Source organism: Larus michahellis, chromosome 6, assembly GCF_964199755.1.
Source record: "Larus michahellis chromosome 6, bLarMic1.1, whole genome shotgun sequence".
NCBI lineage: Eukaryota > Metazoa > Chordata > Aves > Charadriiformes > Laridae > Larus > Larus michahellis.
The window spans coordinates 46,003,851-46,026,005 of record NC_133901.1 but is presented as its reverse complement, the minus strand read 5'-3'; the positions used below and the strand labels follow the sequence as shown (position 1 = coordinate 46,026,005).

Sequence of the window (22,155 nt, the reverse complement as noted above, 5' to 3'; positions counted from 1 at the left end):
TTCTTGTGTTTGATCACACCGCATTCATGGTACGGTTAGAATATGCAGGCAAAAAGCTGAAAGAACAACCCACATAAGGGAACATTTTGTGTCCAGTACTACTTACAGGAACAATACTGAAGTCAGGGAAAGGAAAAGAATATCAAGAAAAATGTGAAGTAATTTTTAATTTCAAATCTGGTTAATGAGACAGTCAACATAGAGTCCCATGTTCAAACAATAACAAGAACCATTCAGATCTACATCTGTCTTGGATTTTCTGAGGGGAAACCTGCTGTGATTTAAACACTTCCTGATAAACAGTAAATACCTAGGGTTTGTACTTCACCTCAATAGGATCTTCACTCTCTCAATCTGCAAATCAAAATCAGGAGCTCCTAATTTGCCATTCAGTAGTTTTAGAACAGCAGGAAACCCATAATCACCTATATAGCTAATCTCCCTAATGGAGATAGCAAGGATTCATTCACTTTAATGTGTTAAGGCTCAAAAGAAACTGTGTAGTAGGAGTTTAAAAAGTAAATAATAACTTTTTTTAAAAAAATTACACGGTAATGAATCACTATAGAAACAAGGCCAACTATTGACAGTCCTCTCCACCCTGAAATGCTGGGACACATTTCACAGGGTGTTTCTATATTAGGTCTGATACACCTCACAATAATCGATGCTCATGTCATTCTCCTGGCATAAGAGAATTACCGCTGGCTTATGGGAAAGCGAGGTAATAAGAGGTCTGCACCTCTGGGGAGACCTTGGTTTTGAGTGCTATTAAATACAAGTATTTCAATGGAGTCTTTATCTATGTCATATACGTTTTCAGATGTTTATATGTTATATACATCTTGAAGACATGCACTGAAATCGATTTAGTTTGTGAAGTAAATCTGAAATGGAATCACATTTATCTCAGAGATCTCAAACATTCAGGATGACTGCACAGTGAGTGCGTTTTCTGGGTAACAGTCACATAGCGAAAGAATCATATGGAAGCTCTGGGCACAATTACCTGGATGAGCCTCAACTATCACTGAATCCCATCCCACTGCAGATAGTGTATATTGTAATTAAAAATTCAGCCTAAGTGGCAGGCCACCACCATATAGATAATCCCCTTCATCCACCCTCACTATAGTCAAACACAACGTGCCGAGCTCCACTGACCCTTCTTGGAACCTGAACCTGGTGCCTGGCAGCAGGATCAATTCAAAGGGCCACAGGGTAGAGTCTGATCCCACAGGGGACTTCACACATGTCCTGCCACTGAAACGCCCATCGTTTTACCCCCAGCAGGGCATAGTTCTGTCCTGGTGCAAGATGTTATGGCTGCTGCGAGGAGAATCAGCCACTTTGTTTTACTGGTTAAACCCATACATTTTAAAAGGAAAAGCTATTTCAAAAACTAACGAAAAGGTTTTAGCTGCTTTAGTCATCAAGCAACCAAAGATACCTCCAACAGTCACTGGAATTTGTTTTCTAGGATTTATTGGACACTATTGGAATGAGAAATTCTTGGCATCAGATCGTTAAAAGGAAGGGGAAGTGCTATGGATGCCAAAATAGTATTAATTAAGGGTCTTCAAGAAGTTCTTGTCTCCCTAGGAGACACTTTCTCTTACATACAGTTGGAATAATGCAAAATCTTTCTTTTTAAGAGCCCCTCTTGCCAAGAGATTCTTAAAGTACTTATACCCATCGGTAACTTTGCAAATTCCCTATTATCTGATTTTTATAGAAGAGTGGGTGTATGGACACACAGAATGTGTGAAATCACAAAGTCTTTGCCCATTGCCAAAATCTGGAACATCCCCTGGGGATGTAGAATATATAATTCCTGCCCATCAGGAGGCTGCTATTTCTGCCCCCAGGGCCAACCCAGTGACAAAAGAAAACATACCTATCTGCTGCCTTCAGTGGGCTTTGAATTGGACATATGGCTCACAGTGGTGACTGTTTTCTTTTCCACATATCTTTTACACTGAGTTATTGCCCCCATTATAAGGGAGGAATTTGGCACCACAACTGGATATTATGCAATTCGCTCCTCCACCAGCCCCTCTTGGCACATTTCAGGTCAAAACAGAAACGTAAGGGTTGCAGTGACCATGATTTTGCCCACTCTGTCAGCAAACCCTTACAAACTTTTGTTTGTTTCAACCACGGCAGCCAGAAGCCATGTCAAAGGCCAGGATCCCATCAGACTGTGGGCTGTACTGACACTAAATCATAATCTCAGCAGCCACCAAAGGCTCTGTGGCTGAAGCATGACACATGGCTCTGAAAGTGGCCACCTGGTTCAGCTGGCAGGGCATTTGTGCCAAAGTTGGACACGCCAAAACATCCCGTCTACACACACCACCATGAAACATTTCCCTATAATCACCTTGAGGCCCAGTGTTAAAAAAGGAAAAGACACAATTATAACATCCCAGAAGATGACAGTAAAGGAGAAGATTGGACATTGCCAACGTTATTGGTGCTTCAAAAAAATATGAATTCGTTAAGGAAAATTCCTAGACAAACCCAAGATGCAGCCCATTGCTCCTGGTATAGAGTCAGGGAAACCGCTTCAGCAGCTCCTGCCAATCTGACCTGGAAAACGGTCTTAAATCAGTTTAACTCTGAGTCAATGTGAAAAACACATCAATCTGGCCCTTGAAAGATGCTATAAAGAGCACCAGCACAAACGGAACTATATCCTGCTAGCTGTGGAAATCTCCAGTTCCTCAGAAGGAGATGAGGAAAAAAGCCGTTCCAAAAAGCCAAGTTATATAATAAGGCTGGTGGTGGGAAAATTCATCGCGACCCCCAGAATCAAACAGGAATGGTCTCAGATAAACAACAGTAGAAAGGAGAATAAGAGAGGAAGAGGGAAATGCATTCTGACTCATTCTGGTCTGGAGTGTATTGGTAACACAGCTGGGAGGTGGCACGGATTCCGCTCCTCTGATGAATTCCACCAAAAGCAATGACTGCTTGATGCTCACAGTGTGCCACTAGCAAAGCCAACCTACTTCTTTAAAAAGCAGACAACAAAAAATACCTCTCAAATGGACTCTCATTTTGAGCTATAACAGGATAGAAAGGATTTAGCAGTGAAGGGGTTAGTGCTCTCAAGAAGCCAAAAGACCACACTGCGTGTCCTAATTACAAGGCTCATCAGGCCAGCTGTAATGAATTCAGGATTTCCTTATCTTGCTGCACTGGGAGGATGGGGGACCTCGTGGTAAAGCTTAGAAACTAGCTTGGTGGGAAGCTTGAGCTGATAATGTAAATTTGTTTGTTTGTTTTTTTCTTCCTATGAAACTTGTTTACTTAGTTGAATGTGAACCAAATTGAAAATCTGGTCGTGTACTTTCCAAAGGTAACCTCTCAGCTCAGTAGGTCTTTAAACTGTATCTGTTGGTTGTGTGGAGAAGTGAGGCTTCCTTTGTTTGCTAAGTGTTTCCAGTTAAAGGGCAGTAATCTGTAAGGTTGCAGTGTGGTCCTTTGTAAAAGAGGCAGCTATTGTCTTCTATAGCTCCATTACTCTAATTTCCAGTTGGGTAACATACGTGACTCAAGAGTTCCAGCATCTAACTCACCTCTAAGAAATTCCCTAGTTACGTGAATAATCTGGCAACTGCTCTTGATTCCCTTGGCTGGTCCCTGCCTTTCAGAAACAGCTTTTGGGACTGATGTGCCAAGAAATGGTTAAGGAAACACTGAAACAGAATTTATCTCTTCAGCTTCTTTTTTAGCAATGGTATAATGTTGAAAATAAAGACAATGTACTGTTAGGAATATGCAATGAAACATTTGAACAAACAGGTGGTAAACCTTACTTTCCAAATTTCCCACTGCCACAGATACTGCTTTAGCTGTAAAGGTATTTTTTTTAACAGGGAGCAGAAAGCACAGATAGCATGATAGCATCCCAGTTATGACAACATTTAATTTTGCCTAAATGTGATAGGATTACCTATCTTCCACAACAGCTGATATTGATAAGCAATGACAACCTGTTTATGTGGGAATGCCATCTTATTATTAAGACTTATAGGCCTTCAGAAGCAAAGCTTTTAGGCGTGAGACTGGAAATGTAGAGGCGTATCTGGAAAATTCAGTTTTTGCCCTAAATTCAGTTTGTGGGTACTGGACCCTTAAGGCAGTGATAAAGGGGTACAGATCCACCAGTTACCTGAAGCTAGAATGACCTGTGCTGGTTGAAGAGGTTGATAGGCTGCATCTGGCCAGTACATTGGTTTGGTGCTCTTGGGGTCATTTGGTTTTTTTTAATTTAAAAACTATACTCTGAAAAAACATTCCTCTCCCCCGCCAAAGAAAAAAAACAAACAAACAAACTGGAGCCCCTACATGATATTGTACCAGTTAAAACAGAGGAGAAAAAGAAATATTTAAACCAACCAAACGAGCATGAAGAAAATGCAACTTCTTGCCCTTTTTCAAGTCATCTGCTATTCAACTGCAAAAGCTAAAACTGGATAGGAGAAGCCATGTAATGCTCTCAAACTGTTGGATTCTGTGTATAGCATTCCTCACTATATGACATATCTGTCATGGTTTGGGCCTTCTCTGTTCCTGCTAGTTAAGGGATTTAACATTGAAGCTGGCAGGGGTGACTATTCCACCTTGGCAGGATATTTTCGTTTGGATATGCCATTGTTGTGACTATCCCACCTAAAAGCCAGTGGGTTAACATTTAAAAAAAAAAAAAAAGGCAAAACAAACAAAAAATCCCTTAACAGTCTAATACTAAAAAATTCTTCCCTATTTACAGCTGTTTAAAATTATCTCTAAAAGACTTGTGAAAGAACCTGCCCAAGTGATAAGTTAGTATGATTTGTGCTGGTGGTTCTCTCCGTGCTCATTTTAATTGCACGTACTGCAGTGAGGTCCTGTAACATTTCAATATTCCTGTAACATAGTCCAGTCATCAACTCTTCCACTACATGAAATAGTCTGTAATTGAAAAGCAATGAGCAAAGAATTTTTGATTACTTATTTTTGCTTTAGTATGTTGCCAACCTAATAAAGCAAATAAAAATAAAGCAGTCTTAACTTCCAGAGTTAAGTTTAAGTCATCATGGCTGTTTGAAGTTTGTTGGAAAAAGGAGTTGGGTTGCCCTATCATCAGTGTGGAAAAAGTAAGGTTTTCATATACTGTAAATTATAAACATTCTCCAGTCTGTGAAGCCTGTATGATGGCAACCAGACTACCCATGCTAATTATTAGCCCTGCACTGAAATGTCAAAAGGTGCTTAAGTTATCAGCTTGGACTTTCATGAAGATAAGAAGCGAGTACAACCCCGTGCAGCGCCATGGATAAAAGAGTAGGACAGACAAGTCATTGCCCTCACTTAGTTGCTCTTTTCATGTTGGTGGAGAGGTAAAACTGAAGCTATCCAAACAGTAATTCAGTGGTTTGTACATGCTAATATACAAAACTTAACCTGAGGGCCCATATCTGTCTTCTCTGCTAGAGCCCCAACACTTGCTTCTGACATGGGATTTATCTGTGGGGCCCGGCAACATGTGTGAAAGCTCAACAGTTACACCTGAAGACGATCACGCGTGGAGAAGAGCGCTTCAAATCTCTGACTTTTCTGTGCTTCAGCTCTTCATAGGTGGTCAAAACAGTTCCCTGGTTTTGTCCCCAGAGAAATGTCCAATGCAGAATCAATGTTTATGGCCAACCCCAAAGCTTTCTGAAAACAGAGGGATTAAATGAAAATACTGTCATAAATTTAGTTGTATTAATTTGAGCCAGAAGAAACAGAGAAGTTTAATTACAAAGGGTGAACTGGAAAACCTCAAAAACTGCTCCTGTATAGCTTTAGCTCCTCTGATAAATTATAGATGCTTTTATAGAAAACAGTTTAAGAGTTTACTCAGTAACATTTTATCATTGGACAACCGCAAGCATAGCTCATCATTCTGTGAAGAAAATGTTTGTCTGGAGGAAGAAAAAAAAAAAAAAACTCAGGCTTCTGTTTCCTTCTGAAGTCAATGTTTAAGTTAGCTGTCAAAAAATCTGGTCTTTGGGCTGCCTTTAGTAAAATGTGAATTACTCAATTTCCTCATCTAAAAACAGCCTTAATTAATACATTCCTGGATAGTTAGATTAGCCAAGTATACCTTAATTCATCTTTCTTCTGTAGAGGGTTTTAGATAAGGACATGCTTACACTGCTAACGCTAATGCCTACTTTAAATATTTTCAGATAGATGGACTTGCCTTTTGCAGAAACAGTATCTTAAGGGGACAACTATGAATGCAGCATGACTTGCCAATAGTTGTGAAGTGAGTCAATGGTAGGGAGATGAATCTTTAATCCAGCAGATGGATCTATCTAATCTAGTTATTCCAGATCTGACAGCTCATCTGGTTGTGGCTTCTCAGGTTGTAACTGCTCATCACTGCTGAGACTCTGCACAGCAAGGCTGAAGAGCAATGCATGCCACCATCTCACCTTGCTTTAAATCCACTGATCTTTTAACATTTTCAGCCAAAGCTTTCAATGAATTTCACAGATCTTTTGATCTAAAAAAAAAAAAGCTGCTCCCCATCTACTACATAGTGGTACAGAAATAATGAAACACTGACAGTCAAGGAGTTGCTCAGTCACCATCTTCAGGCTTGCCGGAGCTCAGATAAGCCTCTTAGCTCTCTGCCGGTAGCGTGATCCTCCTTATTTCAGCCTCAGGGAAAGGTTTGCTGTGGATGTCAGCAAGGACACTTGTTTTACACAACGTATGCGGACCTCACAAAAAGCCTTTAATGGCAGATGTGGAAAGGTGGGAAAGGAGAGGATAGAGATTTCCTCTGGTCAGAGGTGCACGGTCTTGGAGGAACTTTCTAAATCTTGCACCAAGCTCTGCAGGGACCCTTTTCATCCGCTGAATGCTAAACAACTGCCCACTTATGTTAAAGAGAACCTCTAACACGCGAGCACTATATTAGGGACAAGGGAGACCATTCACGTTGCAAATTACTTTAACACATCCCCAACAGGAGCTTTCCTTTCTGGGGCTGTCCCTTGGCTGCCTGCAGCTGAATCTCCCCCAGGCTGCAGACCGCCAACCTCCCTGACCTTTCTGAGGGAGGGCCTCCATCCACCACATACCTCCATGGCACTGTCTCCTCCTCACATTGCCGAAATACAAGCCTGTTTTGTGGAGACAGGGCTCTCGGACGAGGAGGAGGTTGTGAAGGTTGTACAGCACAAAGTGAGGGGAGAAACGGATGGACATGTTTTGACCCCTGCGCTTTCTGTTAACATCGCTGTTTCCTGCAGGAAATCTTGTCTCAATCTGACCTGCAGTTTGAAAAACAAGAGTCGAGTTTCCTCTCATTTGGTGGGTCTTTTGACACTCCAAACGCAAGAAAAATAACACACGGAAATAGATATGTGCCTGTTCAAGACACACTTAGGAAAGCATTTACCTCCTGTGCAGCTCTTGCGTGATGAAAGGTTTTGCTAAGAAATGTCCATTTTGGGTTAAATAGAACTTCAAGTCTGAGACAGTTTTGTTTATATCGCTTACATTCAGTAATGCCTTCTTGGCACAGAAACCTCTGCGATGGCTGCCAAAGTTTAAAAGAGGCAAAGCTAAGGTCGCCGTCAGAGGTAGAAACAATACATCATCTGCCCAGAATGGGCCCCTTACAATGCGCCTAGGGCCTCAGCTCCTGCACTCATGGGAAGACAAAAACTTTTATTAAATTGAATATAGTTGGGTAAAATAAATTATTTCCATGTACTAAATGACAGGCTGGAATTTAATTTTGTGACTCCATCTTTTAGATCGTTTTAACTACATTTAAAGCCACCCTCCTAATCAGTTGTGATTCAGCACTGCTTGAAGTGTGATCTGAGCAAGTAAACCTAAAACTTCACAATCTGCTTCATATAAATTATGAAATAACAACTGAGCAATCTGGTTTCCAAGCAGACTTAAGGAATTATTTTTTTTCCAGGTTGGCTCTGTTTAGAGGAGTGAATCTATTACTCTATTAATTTCAGTTGCAACGTATATTGGAGAAGGATGTTATAAGATCACCCCTGTATTTCAAGGACCACTGATGCTTAAACCCTCTTAAGAGCTCTTACTGATCCCCCATTTTCAGGATGCAATGACTGTACAACAGTTCCTTTGCTTTCTGTTCAACCGCAGGTACCCACAGCCCTAATGATTACACGCAAATAGTTGCACAGCAGGCTGGCTTACTGTGAAAAAAATACAGGCCCCAACTCCCCTGCTACAATCGCAACCAAGTGTAGAAACCTGGAACCCCCTAGGTTGGCGAGAGAAACCTATGGGAGCAAGATGATCCCTTTAAAATGTTTGCTTGGTTGGCAGTTAGCTGGATGAGGTGTAAATATAGATTTCCAGATTCCTGTGATCCTTCTAAGGTATTGCACTTGTGTTCATTCAAAAGAGACACCAAATCCTGCCATGTGCCGTGAGTAGGTGTGGGTGGTCGTTTAATACAGCAGGAATGTATTTCTGCTTTGGATATGAGAGAAGGAGGTCTCATACCATGAGGACATTTGCTTATCTTCAAAATAGATCTGTAGAAACACAAAATGTATTTCCTAAGATACAGGTTTGGAAGACCAGGCAGCAGCTCTCCTACCAGCAGCAGTTGAAAGAGCTAAGAAAAAGGGCCTACAAAAGGCTCCTTAAAATTCCTCTTAGTCAAAGTATTGGACTTGTTAGTATTTGCTTACACCAAAACACATGACAGAAAGTAATGGGCTAGGCTTGTGATATGTTCAAACTTAAAAACCACCAAAACTCCCAACAGCTGTACTGGCCTGGCTAGACAAGGACACAGGCCAGACCTCGTAACCCTGCATTTATTCTGCTTTCCTCAAGTGAATCTGTCCATAATTTTAGGTTCTACTTTTAGTCGATCACAGATTGTTTGTAACGTTTCTGCAAATAAAAAACAACCTGTAGGAAAAACGAAGCAATCTAAACTGTGACACTTCTGAAACACTGTCTATCTGAATTATGTCAGCATTACTGTAAGTTTGAATAGCTTTGTAAAACTTAATTGGTTCCTTTGATCTACTATAACTTCTCTGGAACCCAGACAGAACCTAAGTAAACTGCCGTGAAGCAAAGACTTATATTCTTCCCATTTAATTTAATCATTTCATTGTGGCTTTTGAAAAGAGGAAGAAGGGCAATTCAGGAGAGCAGCAAAATGGGCATCAGGCTGCTGGCAATTTTCCTGGGGAAAAGAAACTGAGGAGAGGTATAAATATTAAGTGTTAGATTTCACAAAACCATTCAGAAGCTTTAAGGTGATACCTGGTATCACTTTTTAGGCAGCATTTATATGTATGCATCTTTGGATAACAGAACACACTTGCTTTTGTTTCTATGCAAATACATATTATCAGTATTGTATGATTTTTGTCTTTGTAATATCTGTGCCTGCACCTTTCTGCAACTGCAGCTGTGTCATTGTTTTTCATGCTGCTTAATGTAGCATGGAAAAGATCCTCCGGTCTTAGATTTAAATATTGCTTAAATCAGGTGCCAGAATCCTTTTACGGCCCACTTAAACTCTGAACTAGAAAACTTTTCCTTGCATTAATCCTCACCTAGTGACTGTCAATAATCTGATCTTTTCTTCTAATTGTTTTTTTACTTAAAGTAACAGGACCCTTGGTAAAAGTTATTTGCTATCTATCTCCTACAATGCCACAAAATCCCCCAAACAAACAGCAACAACAACAACAAAAGGGCAGGGGGAGGGGGAAGGAGAGGGGGATTGGCTTTTGGATAAATGCAGTTTTGTACACCTCTTGGTTATCCATTCATTCCATACGCTTCATAAATGAATATACTGGTTCAAGTCAGACTTGATTGTCTGACCATTTGTGCAGTTCAATGGAGAAGGATCTTCCTTTTCTGTTCTGAATAACTGAGCCTGTCTGCAGAGCAAAAGAGGAGGGGATGAAAAATCATTACCCAACACGCAGTTACATCACCCCTTTGTTTGGGTGCCTTGGGATGGAAGACACTGTAAACGCTGTAAAATAACTGAAAGCTGTGTGTATAAAACAGAACTGTAACAAGAACTCTACATGCTTTTTGCATCCAATTATGGGTTGGGTTTTTTTTATTGTGTATTGCCTGGCAAGTTTTCCAAGGCATGGATGTATTTGTGAGACAGACAGTGAATGGTAGTGCTCCTCTCAATGAGGAGTGTGCATAAATACAGTCACAAGTGATTTAAAAGTTGGCGATAACTTTCAACTAATCAGGAAGAATACATATAATTGGTGTGTCTTCTATTGCTAGCTTTTTTTCTTTTACCAATCAAAAAATAAATCAATGGTAAAGCAGAAAGCCTCTCTTCTGGAAGACTTGATTTAGGTCCAGCAATTAATACTCTTGCCAGCTTTACAAACACGGGTCAGCCTTTTATGTGACACTAAGTAGCTGCAGAAGAGTATGGTGGATAATACTTTTGTTGCCATGAACTAAAGCCCAGCTGTAAATCGTGTTTTTGAACTAGTTAAAGCCAGAGGTAGCGCAGGTGCACTGCAGAGCCAGAGCAGCATTTGCTTCAGATGTGGGAGGATAAGGAAGCAACAGAAGACACTCCAGCTGTTGGAGTAACTTCAACACATCTTCACCACTTCTTCTTACTTTTGGGAGCTTTCTGCTGTTCTTACTCAGGTAAGGAAGCCCAAGTAAAAGCACATAACTCTATTTAGAGTACTTGCTTAAGAGAAACAAGTTTGGCTCTTGTGTACCCACTTCTGCAATCAAATTGCTATTAGGTAATTCAGCCTCAGTGTAAATAAGAAGAGGGGTATCTACCATATGCAATACAGTGCACTTAAAAAATTAAAAAAAAAAAAAAGAAAAAAAATTAATCCTGGAGAGTAGAGAAGTCTAAAGCAATATCTAGGGGATACAAACAGAAGAGTGCAATTTGTATGACAACTTGAATTTCACACTTCTCATACAAAATACAGATCTTATTTTCAGACTCCACTTCGTATAGTATATTCACATATAGATTTTTCTTCCTTGGCAAAAGAGGGTGTTTTTCAAAGACAGTAGCAGCAAAGTAGGAGGCCATGGCTGCAGAAATAAGAACGGGGGGGGGGGGAAGACTTAAAAACCTGAAATTTTGCATTTTAAAGCATACATCCAACTGGAATTGGAAACAGAGTAGTTGTAAACTCAAATACCTGTAATAGGATCTGAGACTCTGAGCTCACAATAGAGAGTGGGCTGCGAAAGCTGCACTTTGTGTGCTGAGGCAATACCATCCAAAGGGCTCTAGAGCTGGCCGTGTGGGAGGACGGAGGAGGCTGATGCCACCAAGATCCCCAAATGCATACTGCCTCCTGACTAACAGAGATTCAGCTCCCTGGAATCTCTTACAAGGACCAATGCAAGAACTGACATTTAACTTCCTGAAAAACAGTTCGAAAGGAGTTGACTGGCACTGATAAGGGCACTGAAATGATAGTGCTTACATGAAGAATAGCGAGAACAATGAAGATAAGGAAATAAATCAAATATAGTCACAATTATTAAAGGATATCTTCATGTACGGCAGGCAACCTGTACACTGCACCACTCTGACTGGCAATAACTATGCTTAAATAAGACGAGATAATACTGCGGTGGTTTAGCCAGCAAGTGTGAGGCAAGAAGTCCTGACAGCCGTGCTGAGCACATTAAGCACTCTGTGGATCAGAAATAAGGCTCTGTGTTACAATAACTAATAATTTTCCAAAAGTGAAGGGAATCAGGAATGTTTTGGAGAATATCAGCAATTTCTGCTAATCTGCATCTCTGTATTTGCTCTAGGACTCTACTGGTTGTGAGCAGCCTCTTACAAGGTGTTTTGTGCTCTCTTTTAATCATGGCTGTTCTCAGAGATATGACAATTTAGTGGGTCGATGGCCTGATCTTGTATGGCAATCCCTGTTCTGATACTATACTATGAGAATGGTGAAACAGTTTTTTTTTAATGTTGTAATCATCATCCAAATTAATTCACCTAGGCTAAATAATAGAACTTTTTTCATTAAGTATGAGGCTAGTGTGTATTCCTCTAATTCTATGGAAGACAGATGGAAAACAAGTTTTTCTGATATAAAATGTATCTTCTGTAGAAATGCCAAGTTCCTTCCATATGTTTTTGTGCTTGACAGTGTTTCATGGGATTTTGTCATTGTTGTTAATATACGAATGTCACTGTCATACTAACTTTTTTTGTTTGGGAAGCTGCCTGATAAGCTGTGTCTATGCCAGTGTTGCAGACCTGCTTCTGTTTCACAGGGGTCTGAATGTTATTTTCCACAGTATGCTCTCTAAACCTTAATTCCGCAAATTTTCCTTTCTGAGTGAGGAATATGCACCTAACTGCAGCAAAGTGAACTAGCTCATACTCTCTCATTGCCAATTAGTTCCTCTCTTGCCTATAAAGACTGGTCCTGGAAGGCCCTGAGTCAGAAACGTGAATTACTTTTTCAAAAAAAGTGATTATTTTCTAATCTAGTATATGTAGATATTTGTGCTTAAATAAGATCTGGTTTAGGTCTGGGAAGTGGCTGACATAGAGGTTTCTGGAAGGAATTCCCCTCTTGGAAAGACACGGAGAGTATTGCACATGGGCAAAGAATTCATTAGGACGCAAGCTCCTTCTCGTGTGTAAATATTGGCTAGCGCCAGAATTAGCACTCTATGTTCAAAGAAACAAGTTTGATGATTATAATATGGTAATTTCTAGTTACTGGTTGCTGACTCTTCTTGGCCAAAGTCGGCAATTCATCTGGTAGGATGCCTACTGTGAGTATAGAAAAATACCATATGACTCTCTTACACCCTTATTCTAGGTTTCTCAATTATACCACTCAATGACACAAAGCCACAGTTACCTGGCTGTGTCTCAAACACATTAAATCCCATGTAACCAGCCCCACAACAAAACCTCAAATACTTGGCTCTAACGGATGGTGTTATAATGAGGGTGGAGCTCAGTTCAATAGCCAATTTAATGCATCTTAATGTTCTAACATGCTCTCGTTTCATATCTAGGACAATAAATGCTGCAGTAAAGTTTTATTTAAAGCAGGTCTGTTTTGCAAAATGAGTCTTGCATATGGAACAAAACACTCGTTGTTGCTTTACTGTTTAAACCTTTATTATTGCTTTTTTTTTTCCCCTGGTACAATGGGCTTTTATGCACCAAACAGCTGTGTTCATCATGTTTATTTAGAAGGCGTCCATTGTAGTGGAAAAAGTCTGGAGGACAAAAATCTTGGTGAAGTGCAAGACTACTCTGTGGGTGCTGGCACTTTTATTTTTTTTTCTGTCCAGTTCCTTTGGTCAGCATGCAAGTCACATACAGAGGCACTGCCATGCAGACTTGCAAGCCCTGTATAATAGCAACTTTTCACAAGTGCTGCCTCTTATTCCAAGCGTTCTCCTCCAGAAATTTTCAATTCCAAGGCAACATACAGGACGTGTGACTATTTTACTCCCTATGATCCTATCGTTTCTCAATTTGTTGCTATTTTGGCCCCTCATTAGGTCACTTTCTAAATATTGTGTGCAGCTATGTGTCAATCATTGTCACAGCTCGGCTCCAGGCTAAGCCAACCCAGGACAAAACTGGAAGGAAAAAAAAAAGCCAACCAAAGCAAGCACTGTGTAGAAAACAGTCAACAGTTTAACTGTGGAAAGCTATGTGTTGTTCCAAAGATAGCATAAGCCCACTTGATGCAAAAGCAGCATACGGTACTAATGGTCCCCAAAATAATTTTACGCAGTTGAAACATGTAGTGTATACCCAATGGCATCTGCAAATAAACAGATGTTAGAATCTCAGGAATTAAGAGCATGACATTGTAGGAAACTCTGGGGTGACTCCTGCCAAAAAAACAGTCTAGTTTCCAGTTTCTGGAAAGAACGGAGCATCTAACATATTGACAGAACTTTTTTTGAGTAACAGTTATCTGTAACACCTTCTAAACCTTTGAATGAACACTGCTGTATAAGCAGGCAACGTTATCCTGGGGAACTAAAGGGTTCCCTCCTTTTTTGGGGGCATATCCAGCAGGTCAGATGCATTCCCATGCCATATGAGGCAGCTGTGCCCCCTTCCCTCTTTTCGGGTTATCCTGTATTCACACGTAGTTCAGGTAAATATTGGAAACATAGAAGTGCCTCTAGCAGCCGCATAGTCAATGCTATTGTCACAGGCTGGAAAATGAACTGGAACAAACTAACATGCTTGATCTTTTAAAAATATTTTTATATCTGCATAGAATGAAATGGCTTCTTATTTCCTGAATGGTGAATGCTCTAGGCTTTCTATAGAGATGGCATTTTCAGCTGTTGTCTTTCATGCGCCTTGGGAAACTGTAATGAGGTTAAAAAGAGCAGTAAAAAGTTGCATCCATACAGTTCATGGATGATAGTAATCCATGCAGAAATACATCTGAAGTGACTGCTGGAACCTGAAAGTGGCACGGCCAGGGGAGGCTGCGAAGGTGCTGACTGCTCGGAGCTGGGGCTGAAGCAGAGGCTGAAGCAGGGGCTGGGGAAGGCCTGGCATACCAGAGAAATGGTTTTCCAGAAGAAAGGAGAAAACGGTTTGGGGGGGGGGGGGGGGGGGGGGGGAACAAAGAAAGAAAGAAATGTGAGCCAAGTGGAAAGGGAGAGAGTGTGACAAAAGGATTAGCTCCTACTTGCAAACAGTACAGTAGAAGCAGAAAATGAACTCGGAGGGAACTTTAAGGAAAAGAAAACTGTTTCTCAGAGACTGTTTCAAAGGCTTCCTGGATGCAGCCTCCGTTTACTTGTTTTTTTCCTTTTTCTCCCAAGAAGAAAAAGGACCCGCTGTGAGCAGAATGTATCCTGACTCAAACAAACGCAGACCTGAATGGAGTCCCAGTCTGGAGAGAGTCCATGTAGGCCAAACCCCTGGAGTCTTATCGCTACCTGGGCACCACAAAGCTTGTAAGCTAAGCAGAGAGGGGCAAAATCTACAATTTGTAATCAACAGGTAGGTAGCTGGAAGTTTAAATTCTACTGCCTGTTGGTCCTTTAGCAAAATCAGTGTGCTTGTTAAGTCTGCATATTTTTAAACCGGGTATGTTATGTTGTGCTTAATGAGGCAGGGTACATCAGGCTGAATGGATTTTGAACTATATACTTTCAAAAATAGTGTCTGTTTTTAAGATGGGATGCGTTTTGTGAAATTCTTAAGGAAGAAAGGATTTCTAATTAAGGAAAAAATAATGTGTATATATAAGTCTGGCACTTAACTGTTAACAGCTATAATACTAGAGCAGTTGTGGAATTTGATTTGTTTTTAATTAACAACCCCATAGCTTTGCTGACAGAACAGAAGTGTGTATTTTGTCCGAGAATACTTTTTAAACCTATGCTTTAATACAAATGGTGCAGGGAGGACTGTGAAATGCCATTCTGTAGGAAGTGCCAGAGTGGGTCGGATGCATATTCCATCTAACCCCCATCAAATGGGGCCACCGTTGAATGTCTGTGGCAAGAGCCCCCATGGTTGGGAGTAATGACATTGTTGGATATTTTCTGGAGGGGCTGCGGTGCGTGAGGTGCCACCTCGCAGTATCTCCACACATGTGAAGTCCCTCCAGTGCTGAAGTGCTTGACCTCAACAACTTCCTGTGACAGGGAGTTCCACAGTGAATTGTCTTCACATACCCTAGGTTTTTTAGCTTCCTTCCCTTTGGTTTCTTTTAGCCTTGCTCTGGCGTTATGAAACGTGCACAGAACTCCTTTTCTTCGCTCTGCTTTTGTCACACTCCTGTTTACATCTCTTCAACATTGCCAGCCACCGGCTCCCTCTTAAGCTATACATATTCTTTATACCAACCTCTTTAAATATGACTTTAAAAAACACTTTTTTTTTTTTGGCGTGTCCTCCTCGCACCCCTGGCACCGTCCCGGCCGCGTAATCGGGGTAACCATTTACCAGACTGTCAACACGGGCGGTGGGGAGGAAGGAGGCGGTGGGAGCCTTCGCCAATGCGGCGACGGCGACCGTCCCGCTAACGGGCCGGTCGCCGTCGCCGGAGCCGAGAGACCGGAGAGAGCGTCCCGCCGGCGGGCTCCGTCCCGGCTTGTTGAGGCCGGGGTGGGGGGGAACCCGCCACGGCATCATGGCGCTTGGGGGGGTGGGTGGGAAGGGATGGCGGTGGTGTTGCAGCGGACTCACCTCGCTCCGCTGGAGCTGGAAGAAGCTGTTGAGATAGCTGGAGCTGAGCGAAGAGCCCAGCTCCGGGGTGCTCTTGGTGTAGCCGAGGTCGGGGTGCTGGGAAGAGGAGGGCTCGGGTCTGAAGGCATCGAAGGCGCTGGCCTGGTGGGTGTCTTGCAGCGAGAGATAGACCCAGTTGAGGAGCTGGGCGGGCTGGTAGACGGACGCGGCGCTGGTGTCGATGGCTGACAACAAGCTCATCTTTCCCCCGGGGCTCTGCCGGCGGCTCTCCCCGCGGTGCCGCTCCCCGCGCTCCGGCTTTCCCCTCCCTGCCCCGGGGTGCTTCCTCCTCGCCGCCCTCCGGAGGAGGAGAGGAGAGGACGGGCCGGGCCGGGGGCTCTCTGCCGGGCCCCACGCCGCTCTCGCTCCCCCTAAGGCCGGCGGCGCCCGCCCAGCCCCAGCGCTCCGCGCAGCACGGGCATCGCTGCTGCCGCCGCCCGCGGGCTCCGCAGGAAACTTTCTGCGCTCTCTTTCCCTTTCTCCTCCTACTACTCCTCCTCCTCCACCCTCCCCGCCCGGCCGGTGCCTGCCCCGCTATCTGTCTTTATTCCCACTCCGGCAGGCAGCGGCGGGGAGGGGCTGCCGGCGCTCCGGCAGCCGCGGCGCCGCGCCCCCCCCGAGGCCTCCCGCCCTCCCCGGGGCTGCAGGGGCGTCCCGCCGCCGCTCTGCTCCGCCCCCGCCCTGCCCGGCCCCGGCTCTGTGTAGTGTAGCTCTGTGTGTGTGTATTTCTCTGTGTGTGTGTGTATTTGTATGTGTTGACCGGCGGAGGTCCCCAGGCCGCTGGCCGGGGGTGTCCCCTGGGCCGCTGGCGACTTGCCCGCCTGGTTTGCGCGCCGGCCCGCTCGCTCCCCGGCCTTCCTTTTCCTCCTTCCTGACGAATTTTTTTTTTTTTTTTAATTATTTTTTTTTTTAATACGCCAAACACGCGCAAAAGCCTTTCCGAGGGCTGCTTGCCCGGCCCCCTCGGGGTTGTTTTTAACACCGCAAGTTTCGCCCGGGGATCTCGTCAGCCCGCCCGCCCCTTCTTCACTCTCATTTCTGTTCCTCGCCGCTGCTGGGAGCTCATCGCAATCTGAGGTTCATTCTCCTTAAATCTCTGTCAGAGCTCCAGGTCTAAGAGGCTTGCTCGGTCACCGAGGTTGTGCCAAGCCCTGCAGAGTTTGGGTTTCCCAAATAAGGCAGGCAAGCGGCGCGATGTTCCCTTTGAAATCCATCTAGGTAGCCCTGGCGCAGGCTCCTGGGGAGCCCGGGTGCGGTGGGACACACTGGAGTTAAAGCTGAGTAGGCCTTTTAAGGAGTCGGTAGCACAAAAGAGGATGATGAATGATACTCCATTTAGGAAGGAGCTTGAGTGGGTAAGCTGGTAATTACAGTTCATAAACTCTTCCCTGCTGCCTTCCCTGCGATGAGCGGAGCAGAGCTGGGCAGCTATTTCTCGCTTTGGTACAAACACTGTAGCAATCAAACTAGGAGTTTTCTTTTTAAAACCAAAGGAACTCCCAGGAGGTAACTTAAAAACTCGAGCAAAGCTCCCTGTGCTCTTTTCTGAGTGACAGGAAGATAAAAATTAATGTGTCTTCCCAGTATGGTCTTGGGAAAAAAAAAGTCTTCCTTGCTTAGATAACAGAAAAAAATCTGACCTTTGAAACATCAAAGTTGGCATCTAGGTTTGCTGTAATGAGCCATACGTCCCTGCTAAGACTGAAGAAAAATTGCTGTTCTGAAAAGGCATGGTTACAAGCAATAGAAAATGGAGGTCGGTGTACACACAGTAGAAAACGCTATTAAATTGTCAGCTGCAAACACCAAAGATGGATGCGTTTTACTTTTGAGAGCAGGTAGTTAAGACAGCACAGCTATCTGCTTGCAGGAATTTAAGTGACGGTGAAGACTGTAACTTTCCAGAACTGCAAGGCAAGGTAGTTTGTAACAGCTGAATCAAATTTTAGTGGTGCTAATGTATTTTATTTTTTTTTACTGTTATTTAAATGACAAAGTCCTTGCAGAATGAGTGCAGTTTGCTCATTTATAAGCTGTCTTGGTTTACAAGCCCTTTGGAGCACATCTAAACGTGTGCGTATCAGCATGAGAAGGAACAAACTACGCCAGTGTAAAGGGTCTCTGTCCACAGCAGAGATCATAACAACAGAATTAAATCAAATTGCATGCCAAACTCAAACTGTTACCTAGTGTTTTAAAGAAGCAAAAGGGTGAATGAGGCTTAGTGACTTAATAAATTGTGGAGGAGGATTTTCCGAGATTTGCTGGTAGATGGAAAAAGAACGAGAAACACAGATCACATCTGAGGAACTTGCCTTTCTGGCAGATGGTGACAGTGAAGTCAGGATATGGTAGAAAGTCTAGGAGGGGGAACTAGGCTGAAGCTGCTTGTTTTGTTGTTGTGGAGTTTGTTTTTTGTAGGCATGCCAATTCCTTCCTTAAAGACGATTTCTATTCTTATCACTTCCCTCTTTTACTTGCTAAAATAAAACAAAATACTCATATTTTTATTGGATAGCTCTACTGTTTGTTCTCTTATAGTAAGATGCTGCGAAACGAATGGGAGTTCTGAAAAAGCAGAAAAGATAACACAGCAGGGTTCTTCTAGTAATGGAGGTCAAACTATAGAATGGCTGAGGTGATACAATGTTTTGGACAAAGTGTTTTTGATATATTTTGATAATTTTTTTTTTCCAAGCTGAATATGGCCCTCGTTGTAGTTGGTTGGTTTGATTGCTTTAGTTAGGCAACACAGTCCAGATTGCGAAAGGGCAAGGGAAGGTGGTGTTAGAGTGCATTTATTACAGCAGCTGCATTCAGAGGTGCAGCAAGCCCCTGTCACATCAAGGACACCACATGTTCCACCAGATGTGTTTGAACATTGAAAGGTTTTGGCTGTAACCTCCCCTTGATAGCAGAAGCTACACTGGTGGCTTCTAGTAACCAATCAGAGGAATTGAATGGATGCTTTCTTTAGCATATCAAGAAAGGAAAAGGCTGCAAATGCCTCCACTATGAATAGCTTGACTAAAGAGCACCCACACTTTGAGATTCAGGTGTCATCCTGGTCTTCTGCTGGAGTTTCTTCTGGAAAAAAATTTCTAGGCAGTTTGCCTCCCTTTCTGGACTTAATACTGCTCTTAGAAAAATGCTGCTACCATATTTGATACAGCCCAGTTATGTTCAAGATAGCATGAGGGGGTTTTTGTTGTTGTTGTTGGGTTTTTTCATTGAAAGCCCCCTCTTTCTTCACTTCTAAGGAGTCATATATTAGTGAGGGGAAAATGGGTAAAAATGGTCCTGTTAGCAGATACATTGCAATAGAGAAAAAAAGTTGTCAATCGCATCTGTTGTCCTCTGAAATATTCCAGACAAAACTGTCCAATGAGACAGTCCAATGGCTGCAGGGTGTCTTCGGCACATGTGCACAGTTCCTATTGATTACACTGGGGTGCAGTGTAAGTGACATCCACTATAGGGATTGTGCATCGGCCTTACATGCTAAAACAGTTATTTATTTATCCTCCTGGTTTTACTTGTGAGTAGTGCTAATGAAGTGTACTGGAACCGTAACATGACACTTTCAATCATCTGAATGGCTTAAGTGACTTGGAAAATAGAAGCCTTGAAGGAGGTCAAAGGCAAACGCAGAGATAGGATCCAGCATCTTCGGTCCTATTCCCTAAGTCGCGGGTGACCATGTAATTTATTTAAAATGACTGTATAACTGCTCACTCAGCCTGTGCCCTTAGTGAGCTGGACCTCTTGCAGCTGCTGTCTTCCCAAAGCATCTTTGGAAGAGTGAGGAACATACTTTTCTACTTCTGGCCAGCACTTGTTTTTCCATAATCTAATGTAGTTATGTTTCTGCTTTCAGAGTCCATACCTTTAGATGATATTAGCCTTTAAACTACAGATGTGATATTTTTAATTTTTTTTTTTAAATGGTACTCCATATTTTAAAAGTGAATGTGCCCTAATAGCAAATATCCTGGATTCTCAAGTTTTAAAAGGTGTTTTAATCTGAATTGCTGTCATCTTAGTCTACTTCTAGATTAGATGGAGCTCTGAAAGGAAAAAAGAATGAATACCCAAAACTGCCAATAAGACTAGAGAAACCAGGTAACTTGAACCCACCACTGTATTCTCTGATTTCTGTAATTGGGATATACATAATGCAGTGGGCGATTCAGATGCAGTGTAGCTGGAATATTCCAAGCAAATGTTTTTCATATGCTGCAGCAGAGATTCTTATCTTATTATGAAATAATTTAGTTCTGGGATGGAAACAGTGTGTAAGCGCTCTTCAAATGATGAGAAGGCATTTCAGCAGAGTTGTAAACTGTAAAAGTACATCTGCATGTGGCATTTCTGAGTTATGGATGTTACAGCCACTTGTGCTTGCTGTGGAGCTACAACAGTTCTGCTGCCAGCAATGAAACACGGCATAAACCAAAGTTTGTGAAAGTGGGTCTGGGAAATGCATGTGCCTGGGTACGTTACACCATGTGGTTTTGCAGCTATCTAAAGGCTCAGCCGCAGCCTTAGTGCTCAGGTACTGTCAAAAGTCAAAATTCCTGCTTTCTTCCTCTAAGCAGAAGTGAATTATAGCTACTCTTCCTCCCATAGCTTTGACATAGAAAGTTCTGGAAATGGATGAATATGAATTTATAGCTCATTCATATGTAGAATTTTGGTAAATACATACCATATGCAATAATGATTTGCTGTGGGTAGTGTGCCAAGCACAATTCCTACAAGACTGTCTCAAACCACCAAGTGGGTAATTGGTGTAACAGATCCTCTTGGAGCACGCAGGTTTTGCACCTGGACAGTTTATGGTTTTGTGTCTTGGGGCCTTGCTCTATGTTAAGATGTCAGTGGATTGCTGAGTAATTGCATGAAAGGTGCCCTGGGTATGAGCAGTTGTGTGAGAAATACTAGTTTGATTTTTGCATGGCTTTGCAAAGTTTCCTGCAGACTCTTCAGCTGCAGCACAGGCTTCTGAAGCGTTCTGTTTATTTCATTTTTAAAAGGCGGTAGCTCCTTGTCTCTAGTACTGATCTAAAAGTTCAGCATCCCTGGCCAAAACAGTAGCCGAGGCATGTTATCCCTTTTACTTAGCCCCTTTCTCTTGCTTGGCCCATGGATCCAAGAGAGGGAGCCCACAGAAGAGGGCAGAGCAGGGCAGCAGTGGTTGGGGAGAGGAGAAGCGGGTGCAGGGGCTGCCCCATCTGCCCTGGAACTGCTGCTGCTGCAAGCTTCACCAGCCACAGAAACGGCAAGCCAGTGGGGAGGCCTGGGGAGGTGCTGTCACCTGGGAGTCCCTCTAACCTGCCTTATGCCGTAGGAGACCTTTTACTGAGGGCATTTCTTAAATGTCCTCAGTGCTTTGTGACTGGCTACCAAACGAAGAGGATAGGTGCTGCCTATGGAGCCCCTTAAAGACATTGGTGTTAAAGCATGCAATAAAAATACTCAAACAATCACCCAAGGAGGGAAAGGATGATTCTCTATTTGATTTTTTTAATTTTTTTTTTAAACGTGTGGGGGGCTTAATTTTTACCTTTTTGTGCGTGCCTTTACTCTGTCTATGGTATCTGTGCCCATCTGCTTCTCTCATTAAATCCGTGGTACAGCAAGCTCTGGGAGCCAGATATAGTGCCTAATTGCTTGCCATTTCTTCTCTCTGCTCCCCTGGCAGCTCCACCAGATTCTTTCTTCCAATAACTATAAACTCTGTGATTTTTCTTGATGAGGGAGAACAAGGCTTCAAGAAAATAAGAGTTAGAGCAGTTGCAGGAGGGAGAAGAGAACAATGGAGACAAAGAAATGAAATGATGATTAGTGGATGGCACAGGTCA

The 22,155-nt window shown here is 42.8% G+C and overlaps 1 protein-coding gene across 1 annotated transcript in view; it reads right to left on the bottom strand.

The window, feature by feature from the left end:
• The window catches only part of ZCCHC24 (zinc finger CCHC-type containing 24), a 113,160-nt gene extending 95,762 nt beyond the window's left edge, over nt 1-17,398 (bottom strand). The window contains exon 1 of the mRNA XM_074590314.1: nt 16,253-17,398. Coding sequence (XP_074446415.1) covers nt 16,253-16,492 — 240 coding nt within the window. The 5' untranslated portion in view covers nt 16,493-17,398. The remainder of the gene's footprint in view (nt 1-16,252) is intronic.
• Between the last annotated feature and the right edge of the window lie 4,757 nt (nt 17,399-22,155).